Source organism: Clavelina lepadiformis, chromosome 8 (assembly GCF_947623445.1).
Source record: "Clavelina lepadiformis chromosome 8, kaClaLepa1.1, whole genome shotgun sequence".
In the NCBI taxonomy this organism is placed as follows: Eukaryota; Metazoa; Chordata; class Ascidiacea; order Aplousobranchia; family Clavelinidae; genus Clavelina; species Clavelina lepadiformis.
Genome location: NC_135247.1, coordinates 1897154 through 1908820, shown reverse-complemented (window position 1 = coordinate 1908820; position 11667 = coordinate 1897154). Strand labels below are relative to the sequence as shown.

General features: G+C 36.8%; 3 protein-coding genes across 3 annotated transcripts; 2 read left to right on the top strand and 1 right to left on the bottom strand.

The window, feature by feature from the left end:
- Positions 1-291: 291 nt before the first annotated feature.
- Positions 292-1604, bottom strand: LOC143468943 (uncharacterized). The gene has a single exon (XM_076966430.1). The coding sequence runs from the start codon at positions 1490-1492 to the stop codon at positions 434-436; it is 1059 nt and encodes a 352-aa protein (XP_076822545.1). The 5' UTR covers positions 1493-1604; the 3' UTR covers positions 292-433.
- Positions 1605-4054: 2450 nt separating this feature from the next.
- On the top strand, positions 4055-6736 carry LOC143469099 (zinc phosphodiesterase ELAC protein 2-like). The gene has a single exon (XM_076966660.1). The coding sequence runs from the start codon at positions 4073-4075 to the stop codon at positions 6413-6415; it is 2343 nt and encodes a 780-aa protein (XP_076822775.1). The 5' UTR covers positions 4055-4072; the 3' UTR covers positions 6416-6736.
- A 142-nt stretch (positions 6737-6878) lies between these two features.
- Positions 6879-10144, top strand: LOC143469100 (leucine-rich repeat-containing protein 73-like). Its single transcript, XM_076966661.1, has 5 exons — positions 6879-7466; positions 7534-7688; positions 7918-8078; positions 8287-8513; positions 8767-10144. The coding sequence occupies exons 1-5, from the start codon at positions 7350-7352 to the stop codon at positions 8896-8898; spliced, it is 792 nt and encodes a 263-aa protein (XP_076822776.1). The 5' UTR covers positions 6879-7349; the 3' UTR covers positions 8899-10144.
- The last annotated feature ends 1523 nt before the right edge of the window (positions 10145-11667 follow it).

Below are 11667 nucleotides of genomic sequence, written 5' to 3'. Positions count from 1 at the left end.
TTTTCTTGATTACGTTTAAAGCCTTTTCGACTTTGTTGCTTTTTCTTGTTGATTGGCGTGTGTTAGTAAAAATTGGCTTGAATTTTCGTCCCCACCGGTCTTTTGATGAAAAGTGAAGTGATGAAGTGATGAAGGAATGAATGAATGGTAAAGACTTGAACTGTCGATTAACATTTGGACACTTGCTTTGAATAACTTCGTGTGAACACTCATTTTAGTACGTTCTCAGGTTGTTTTCCAACATCTATTGTGATACGAAACCTTTATTGGAAATGGCTCGGGTTCCAAATAGCGACTGTCAGAACAGCGACTATCAATAGAGCGACCACACGACAGCGATTCATTTAAAACAGCGACTGCCACAACAGCGACCTCACTTCTTTTATTAAATCCAAGGCTTACGCGCACACGCACTTCCATCCCCCACACCTCTCTACACACGTATGCACGCAGAAACAGACAAATACTTGTCTTCGAAGTAATTTACGAGAGGCATTACTTCTGCTGGGTAGTCTGCCACCAATTCATCAAAGGCATCGCTCACTTCATCCACTGGTAGAAAGGCAAGAGCAAGGAGCATTTTCAGTGCCATCCGAATATTGTCGTCTTGCACATATAACCGTTGCAGTCCGTTTTCCTGAATCTTTCTCCAGAGCGATTGTCCCAAGTGAAAGTAACAGCCGTAGATGTGCGTTTGAGGAAATGCTTCAATGAGCGCAGCTTTGGAAGCTAGTTCAAAGTCGATCTGTACACTTCTTGGAGCGAGTCCAGGTTTCAGTGATTTGATTTCAGTCCACATTTGAGAGTATGTTACTTGTTGCTTATTTGGGAGTAGAACAAAAATGCAGGGAAGCACATTGTTTCGTATCATAGCATGCACAGTGTATACTTGATAAAAAAGGGATGGTGACACTTTGAATGTACCATCACACATCCAGTGTTCGGAATCGTGTAAGGTTGGAAGAAACTGATCTGTGCTGAAAATAAGCATCCGATGAACATCTCCAGGCCCACTGTCATAGAGCAGGAAGCCACGCTGGTCTGTTGTTTGTCTCAACATATCAGGTATGAACAGTTCTCCTACATTAACAGGAGCTGGGGGGTTGTTGTCTGTTGCTTTCCTTTTCCGTCTGATGGTTTGACGCAGATTTGTGGAAGAGCCAACAGCTGCTGCAACTTCTTCATTAACTTCGGTCAATGCATCCTGCACGATTCTTCGTGGTGGATCCCGTGTTCTTACTGCAGCTGTTTTTACACTGTTTTCAACTCTCCTGGCTGCCACTTCCGTAGGGTTTGGTGGATGCGTGTGGACGCCACTGCTCACTGGGGGTTGTTGTTGCTCACGATACTGAAGGCTTGTCGTTAGGCGACCTTTACAACCTGTTTTAGCACATCTCCAATTGATTGTATTTAACTTTGTTTTGTCTTTCCTGTACAAAAAGCCTTCATAACTTATCATGTCACTTCCTTTTCTTGAAATTATAAAATCCATTGGGGCAAATTTTTCAAACGACCTTAAAATTAATGAAATTTTTCAAACGACCTTAAAATTAATGTGACACGTCATAGTGTTGCCTTCCATTTATAAATGCCTCATTCGACTCAGTGAATTCAACTCAGTGAACACGAGTTAAGTCGCTATCATAACAGTCGCTGTTTTAATGCGGTCGGCATTTAGACAATCGCTGTTTGGAATGTCGCTCACTTGATTACGTCGCTATTATGAAGTCGCCATTATGACAGTCGCTGTTTTGACAGTCGCTATCCTGCCTGGATGCCATTGGAAATGCCCCCTTCTTAACCTTGACAATGTTTAATTATCCTTGTCCGTATATGTGAGCTTTAGCTAGATGTAGGGTATCTCCCATTGTCTAAAAATTGTTTTGCTCGCTGCTCCTGCTACAACTGGCAGCGTTTTTCATGTCGAACATCTTAACTCCCATCACCTTCACGTTATACAAGCTCGCACTTCTACCAGCGACTTAGTGAGCAGAGTTTGCCGAGTGGATAACTAAAATCAACAAATGAGTTTGTAATGAAAAGTGGTATATGGTACCTTAACCTGTAAGGTTTACCCACTTCACTACAAAGGTTACACAACAATGACAACTGTATATTTTGATTATATTGAAGGTTCTTTAAACGCACACATTTAGATAAGACATTGGGACAGCTACATAATAAAGTCGACCACTTTCTAGGGTTAACTTAGTAGACTGTGACGCAATGAATAGCTATAAATGAAAGAATAACTCACGTCACGATTTATAACGATACACAGGAAGTCATGCATAGGCGACACGTAACGCAATGCTTCGCAAAGTAGATTTTCCAAACCAGGAAGTATATATTATTTTCCATCTGTGTGGTATAATATGCACCGTACATCACAAGTTGTCTAAGCCAGGGCTTCTCAAACGTTTTAGTTCTGCACCCCAATTTAGAAACAAATAACGTATGTGACCCCGGGTAGCCTACACGTTAAAGATATTAAAACAATAAACGTCTAATTACAAACCTTAAGTGGTATTTTTTCTCTGGCAAAATCATACAAAAGCACACAATCTAACAAAGTACAGTAGTTGTAGCCTACAGTAATAAAAGAACCTCGTAATGGAAAGAGCAAAGTGAATAAAAAATTAACAAAAGATAATTCAATTTATTAAAACTGAATTTGTTTCAAGTCCCCAAAATCACATTTTGCGACCCCAAACCGGGTCGCGACTCGCGTCCCACAGTTTGGGAAGCCCTCTCTAAGCGAGTCATGGTGATTGCAACTCAATAGACATCTTATAAGCGGTGGTATTGCTTATGTTCTTGGTTATTCGTATTATTGAAAAAGTGTACAGCATCTATAATAAAACATTTTCTTGTAAACTATTTCTGTTGTAATATTAAAACCTTTCGACCGAAAAAAGGTTAGAGTAATCTAACCGTACGTAACAATAGAGTCAGATAACAGGTAATTTAAGTAAAAATACCTTCGTAGGCCAAAATATCTCTTCAGAACAATGTAGTAATGGACAACGTTGGTCAACCTTGATATGGTACCGGGCGCGGTTGGTTAAAGCGTCTGACTTAAAAGAATACGTGGCCATTGTTGTAAAATATAAATGCTAGCGCTTTTATTTTTAATAAAAACATAAGGGTTGAATGACAGAATACCAACATACCATGAATACGTCATTATGGTTGTGATAGTCAGATAGTGAATACAAGTGATACAACGATGGCAATTCAGCAATTGGGACGCGTAATACGTTACTTGCTAGGGTTTACCTTCCAAGCTACCAGGCCAGCGGCAGCAAACACGTTGCTACGCGAATAAATTCATTAGTTTGCACAGAATTGTTAATCAGTCTTAAATGAAAATGCAGCATATCGTTTTTGCCATTGTTGAAGAAGAAGGGTTTTAAAACAATTTGGGTGTTTTAGGTTTTGCCAGTAGGCCCGCCTATTGTTATTGCTATTGAGGTCGTAGCATACAGGGCAGCTAGCCTATGGTCCTAGGCCCGACTTGAAACTGAAAGTAGCTACAATATAGGCCTATAACAGTTTTGACAAAATATCGTGCGTGTGAAGAGTAGGTTAGTCGCATTTTAAAGCTTGCACTAAGTGTTGGGTTCATGTGATCCTGTTCATCACAACGGCGAAGCTTTATTTACAAGTTTATTTGGATTTAGGCCATTATAATTTGGTGATCATGCAACCTATTTTTCCTTGTGTTGAGTAAAATATAAAACTAAAAGCAGACTCCGGTTGCAGTTTTTAAAACCAGAAATATATTTCACCCGAAGCGGGTAGGTATCAACAGTCTTCTATTTGAATAAAACAAGATCTGTCAACATGTTCTACCGGCAGATCGGTACAAGACCAAGTAAAATGATTTTCTCAGAAAATAAACCCAGACCCCCCAAAAATACTTGGGTTTTTATGTTATCACTATGCCAAGCATTGAAGCACATGCTAGGCTATGACAGTACTGCAGTATGACCTGAGTAAAATTTTATTTGCTTTATGGTAGGTAGTTAATATTTTGTTTATTATATTTCAGATTTTTGTAGCTATTGTGATGGCTTATTTGAATGGTAGAAAGCTTGTTGTTAAAAATCTTAAGTGTAATGCTTTCAGAAGTGTTTGTGTATTGCAACATTATTCTCATGCTTCTAAAGCAGCAAGACTTCAAAGTGAAAAACCATCTGAAAATGCTGACAGGAGATTTAAACAGGAAGATTTCGACAAAAGATTTTATTTGAGCCAAATTTTAAAAACCAAAAAAGCGTATTCTTCCATAAGAGTATCGGAGAAAAATTATCATCACACTCAAAATCTCCACGTGCTTTCCAGTGATTCCCTTTTGCTAAACATCAAGGGTAGGATATATTTTATTAACACAAGTAACTCTTCACATCGTCGGAAGCAATTATCTGGGAAAAGCATGCCGGAAGTTGATAGTTTGTTTTTCACCAGATTTGATTTGGCAAGCTTTACAGGTAGTTTGTTCCAAATTTTTTCTAAACTTCCTCGTTCTGATACTGGTCAACATAGAAACATCAATATCTTTGGCCCTCCATGTATCGCCAAGTATATGAGAAAATTGTATGGAGTGCTTTTACCCAAAATGGTACAGACATCTGGCATGTCTAACTACACTTTCCACTCAGCAGAAGTAAAGAATGTTATACATTTTCAAGATGAGCAAGTTGCCATAAAAATGTTTGGTTTAAATCATGTTGATAAAAAACCAGAATTTTCAGATAATGACAATTGTGACACATCAGCGTACATTTTTGAATATTTTCACACTCAGAAGACAAAGCAAATGGATTCAGACCTCGATAATACCGAGGAAATATTGCGAAGTTGGAGAGACTTTGATACTATTGATCAATATGTATCCTACATTTCAAACTGCCATTCAAAACTCCAACTATCTGAATGTAGTTCCACACAGGACAAAGAACTCGTGTCCATTTGTATTTTTGATTGTCCTACCTTTCACCACTTGGAAGATTTATCAAGAAAATTCCCTCTGCCTGAAAGTAGCACAAACAATCATTGTATGTTGTGTGTTCACATGACCCCATCTGACATATACGACAGTGAAGAGTACAAAAGTTGGACTCGTAAGTTTGGACCTGAATGCAGTCATATCCCTGTGAATGAAGAAAACATGAAGTGGTTGAATAATCTTGTTACACTTCCTGACATTCACAGAGGCATCAATCATATTTTGAACCCTGAACTATTTCCACTCCACGCCAACCAGCATTTACTGAAGTATATGCAGGAATCCCTGCATGCATTGAATGCGTCCGTTGAACCTGGCATATACGTGTTAACCAGCGGTCAAGTGTTGGAAGCAACGCATCCCAACTGTGTCCGTCAAACATCTAAAGATCTTCTTACACGATTGAGCAATGTTAAGTCATATGATGTTTCTCACTGTGGCAAGTCTTCTAAATCCTATCCATCTCTTGTTGTGCTCGGTTCTGGCGGGAGTCAGCCGTTTAAAACAAGGTCCTTTCCTTGTTACTTGCTTCGGGTTGATGCCAGAACATCAATCATGATGGATTGCGGTGTTGATTCTCTTACACAGTTGTATAAGCATTATGGAAAGGAAAAGGCTTTGTCTATTTTACTTACCATTAAAATAATTGTGCTAACACACAGGCATCATGACCATTGGGCCGGGTTTATTGAGTTGATGGACAAAATTACTGCTGTTCGAAACAAAGCTCATTTTTCAAATCAGGATAAAGTGAAAATTTTTGCTCCACGCAAGTCATTGGATGTTGTACGAGATTGCAGAGGAGATTATGCAGAAATCTTCACATTGGAAGATGTTCATAAACATCCTGACATTCTAGAACGTACGGCTGAAAGTTCACATTTAAGTAAAATCAGCTTTGTTAAAGTGGACCACTCTGTGAATACATTTGGAGTTGTGATTGATACTCTTAACGGGAAAAGAATTGCATATTCGTCCGACACGTTACCAATGTCAAAAAATCTTATCAGACAAGGTCAACGTGCTGACTTATTAATCCACGATTGTTTGCTAACGAATGAAAAAGAAAGACCACTTGCCGACCACAGAATGCATAGCACCATGCAAGGAGCAATAAACACTGCCGATGCGATGAACGCCAAGAACCTAATGTTAACACATTTTTCGACTAGGCTTGGTGTATTGCCTGTTGATAAAGTTAACCCAAGTAATCTGTATGAAGGAAACGTATTTTGCGCGGTAGATCACTTAGAAGCGTCTTTGGATCAGTTGAATTTGCTTCCAGCCTTTCATGATGCCAAGGTGCAGTCCTATGGCGGTGAAGTAAAACATGGCCAACGTTTGACTGCTCAGAATTTAGTCAACGATATTGAGGCAACCATCAATCTTCTCAACCAGTCATAGGATGTGCCAAAGTATATTGTGAGCAATCTTTATATTATAACTATCAGGAAAAATTATCTGCAGCATGTAAAATTAAAATAATAGTTGTAGTTTCATGTTTATATATAGCCTTATATGATTTCGGTTCCTTTTTTTGGTCATGGACCCCTTTAGAAAATTGGTTTGTGACCCCTTACATAAAATAATCCCAGAAACTAGTTGGCTCTATAATTTATGTAGATCATAAATATGCTATAGTTACTGCATTGGTTATTCTACAGCAAATTTTTCACAAGATCTTGCTAGATTTACACTGAATCCTTAGTCAATGCAGCTTCTGGATATTCAACACCCTGCAGCTTATGCATATGTTGCATTAAACAACACAATAATACATATAGTATTGTGGATGATACGTACTTTGACATTTTAATGGCCGTTAATGTAAATCAACTTTATTTTCACAAAGAACAAAATACGTGCCAAAGCTCGAATAATTAAGAAATAAATGTGAATCAAATCTTTTTAATTTGTTTTGTTTGATGTTTCATGGCATTCATGTTATGTCTAAGAGTCTGTCGCTCCAGGATGGGAACCACTGCTGCATGATAAATTATGTGATGAAATGGTTTTATTTACAAACAATCATATTACCGTAATTTTTTTTAACTGTTCCTTTTCCTTGCTAACTTTGTGAAATTTAGTAACAGTTGACATCTTTTACTTAAAGCTTTCATAAGATCAAGTTTGAGTGCTATTTAGCATTGCGGCATATTACTTTTTGACCTGTTTTAATGTCATGTTAATTATAAACTTTCCTACACCATCTAATTTTCTCGTGAATTTCTTTTTATTTTTAAGTTATTTTTGCAGCTTATTTCTTGTCAACTAAGATAATGATTAAATTCTGATTTAATTGCACTTGTGTCCCATCAACCAGACTAAGAAAAATAAAATGGTGTCAGGAACAATTCAAATAACCGGAGAAAAATTGTCAACGTCTGAAGTGAAGGAAATATGCAGGTCACTGAAGGATCATACGTTGGTTCTGCTCTCTCTCCGTGGTTGTGAGGTATAACTTGCTTGATAATGTAATTGGCATGAAGTGCTATGTCAAACATACACAAATTTTTCTATAGATCAATTATGACAACTTTCGACGGCTCATGAAAGCAGTTGGTAAAACGAAATCTCTTCGACAGTTGAACCTTAATCTCGGTGCCGTTGCAGACGTGGAGTTTGCAAGCTTGTTGTCTGTTGCCTTGATGACCAATAGATCTATTCGATCGCTTTAGTAAGAATGGTTACTTAGCTCAGACGACGCAAATTGTAACAAAGCAATATCATACTGTATATTTAGTCAAAATTACTTGATACTTAATCTGTTAGAAAGCCTTTTTTCAGACTGTTTGCTATGAAGTTAATGTTGTTTTGATGTAGAACGCATTTTTTAAAACAAATTGGCATGTAAACTTACAATTTTTAAAGGAATTTTTTAAACATTTATACATTCTATGACGCAGCATGCACGGATGCCCACTTGGTGAGAAGGGTGTGAAAGCTTTGATGAAATCATTGTCGATGCATCCATCAATCGTTGACCTTGATCTCGGAGATTGTCTTCTTACTGATGCAAGCATCAAGATGATTTGCAATCTCTTGCCACCAGATGGAGCCAAACATGGTTGGTTGTCATGTGCCAACTGACAGGACAATTAACACATTCATACTCCCCACTTTGTAGATTTTTGGCGGAAGTTAACTTATCTTAATTTACTATAATGTTACTTGCAATTTACCAAAGTGAACATTATGCATTTCACTTTTCATTAGCCATTTTTTCTTGGAAATCTTTCCTACACTCACCAGTCACAAACATATATTTTTACCAGGATTGCACGAGCTTGTCTTGAGCGCGAACCCTGCAGTGACAAGTAGGGGCTGGTCGAGGTTATTTTGTGCCATTTCTGCGAGCTCTTGCTTGAAATCTCTCACCTTAGATTACAATCCTTTGATCGGAGATGGCGGGGCAAAGTTGCTAGCTGTTGCCGTAGCGGGGAATCGAACTCTGAAAACAGTTGACTTGGAAGGATGTGGATTGACCAATGAGGCAGCACAGGTTCGATAAGATTATATTCTATCTACTTGCATTTATTTGTCTTTGTTTATAAAAAACGAAAAGCTGCGCGAGCAGAGTTGCAAATGTTCAAGTAAGAGCATTCAAGTAATGCTTGAAAAAGATGCAGTGAAGTACTTCTGTCAATTTATTCTTTGTTTTGTGTACAGTACCATATATGATTTCACTACATGTAATCTTCTGGTGGATAAGAATAATTTATGTTGCTCGGCACTTTATTGTATTGTTTTTGTAGGTATTCATTGATATGTTGGAAAGTTACCCAACACCTCTGCGCACCTTGGTTTTAGCCGGCAACAAAATTAGTGCAAAATTGCAGGAAGATGTTGCAAACTGCTTGCAAGACTCCTCCGATGAAGACGATTAAAACATCATAAAGATGTTTTTACATTGCGTTGTTAATGTAGTTTAGTGTTAGTCGTTTAGCTACTTTTAAACTGCACTTTACGAGAGGAATATAATTTCATTCCACTTCAAACATTTACTTTGACCGTGAAAACTGTTGGACTTTTAAAGTAGTTTTTCCAAGTGAAGTGAGATCTGGTAAAAATACGCTGACACAAATTCTTGGTAAATTAAAATTTGTCTAATCCCAGTTTGACACAGTTCCATGCCCTACTAGTTTATAGGTGTTACTTGGCAGGAATTAAACACATTCTTGTTTTTAGTTTTGGGTTCTGTCATAAATTCTTTCCATTTGCTTTCCATGCAAATGATCATTTCATTTCGTCTTTAATTTTCAACATTCCAATATTAACTAGTATTATCGGTTGTTTTGTTTCTAACTCATTCTTATTATTTATATACATTTTTAAACGGTTGTCTACGTTTTTGTATGGTCTTTGTACAAAAATTAAAAATCTTTGCTGATCCAATTTTTACAATTTAATCTATTGCTTGTTACCATACTGTATAGTTAAATGCAAAGGAGTAATTTTTCGTACAAATTTTAACAGCTTGGCTTGTGTTTCTGCTCACATATATTTTTTATGAACTCTGCCTGTGACTGTTTGAGAGTTGGGATTTGAAGTTCATGACCAGTATAATTATTATTTCAATGACTATCACTGTCAAGTATATCATACGTTCACTGTTAATGTAATTCGTATTTGTATAGTTTTATATCATATTTTAGTCATTATTTTACCTAGCTTTATACTGTAGTATTATTTGAAATGTTTTGCTGTGATGGGGTATTTGCACATACGCCAAACTTCAGATCCTATCACAACCAATCAAACCTTATATTCTTGAGCAATATGGCGCTATTGTGAGTTTGAATTCTTTACCTGCAATTATCCTGTATTTTGCAGTATTTAGGGACATTTGTGCATAGTGATTTTTTTATTGGTTGTATTAATGAAAGGTGTTTCATTTGATATTAATCTTGAGTAAGCATCATTTTTCAGCAATTGAGCAATTTGCAATTTGTTTCTTTGTTTTACACCTACAAAATGTGGACATTTTAAAGCTAGAAAGTCACCTCAATAATTTGTGGAATTTTTAAGTGTTGTAGACATAAAGATTTTGACTACAGTGTGCATTAATGCTGTTAATTTTCTGAAGTAGTAGCATGTAGTCGACTTACAATAAAAATTGTAGTAACTGCAAAACTTGTGGTTAAATCAATGGAAAATAATCCATTATGTAGAAGTATTTTCCTTCCACCAATAGCTAACAACTTTCTTTGGAAACGTCAATAGAAAACGATTGGTTTGCAAATACATCAAACTGTTTTCTAATTGGACTAAATGTTGTCTTTAACGTAAGCAAACGTCATTTCCTTGACAATTTTAGAAGGCATTATAAACGCGTTTGAAAATTGAGAGAATTCTGGGCGCGAAGGTATGGTAGTCAATATGAAAATAGGAACGGAATACTTTCCTGGATTGAAATTTGCAAAAAATATTATCGACAGGCTAGACCAGCGACTAATTCTTAATACATTCTCTTAAAAATTGCTCTGCTCTGGATGATCACAGCGAAATATCAAAAAATAAACAAACCGTGCTTATTTTAGAGCGAGAAAAAATTCACAGAACGCGTATGCTACAAAAATTAAAATAAACGTTTTAAGTTAATTATTTTTGATATAATTGTCAACAAAATATTTTAAAATAAATTTATGATAACCTTATATTATGAAAGATTACTCTTTACTGCATTATAATACTGTTTTATGAAATACCATTTCTTTTATTACCACCTAACGAAGGTTTATATGAAGTTATTCAAACTCAAAATATTACAAGATTACAAACGAATGACAAATGGCAAAGTAAACAGAAACGAGTATAAATGTCTGGGAAACTAAATATTACTGAGTCCGTAATGCGCGGGCAGGGCTAATTAACGGACATCATTATGTGAGAAGAGAGGTAATAAAGTGGTTTTTCATCGCAATTTGATGCTGGTTTTAGGAAAAATGTCCAGGTTAGCAATTTGCTAGAATAGTTGTAGTGGAGATACAGACCTAGCCCTATCAACTTGAATCAAGCTAGCAAACATTCATAGTGAAAAGTGTGGCACTTGTACACTCAGGAAGTGTATCAACGTGCACACCAAACTTTTTTTTATTTTAACGCCTATTTATAATCTATAAACAAATAAAAGCTGGTTGTTTAAACGCCAATTTATAAGAAATGAACAAGAAATTAAACCGTCAGTGCACGCTATCACCCCAAAATTTGCGCCTTTGCACGCACGATTTCTCGTCAAAAACTGCCGTAATTTCCAGTCAAGGCAAACAGTCAGATAATGTCTCGATTTTAGACGGTGTGCACTGGTTGACTGGACAATCAATTCTTTGTTCATTTGTTACAGATTAGCATTCTAAAACTAATTTGGCTATGTTTATAATAAATTGTCGTGGATGTGAACACTTTAGCATGTACGTGCACCGAGGTTCTTTGATAAGTCTTGTGAGTGTGTCCAACTCAAGCTCATGAAAAGCAGTATTGAGTGGACCTAAGCCAAACTCTGTGGTTTGCCTGTATAGAAAGTTTGTATGATACGCCAGAGATGTCCAGCGTGGTGAAGGAGCAAATGTCATTTTGCCACTGGTGTAAATATCAGCTTTAGCCTTTCTGGTGTAGCGTCGAAAAATCGTTTCACAAGAACTAAGTATCATATATAA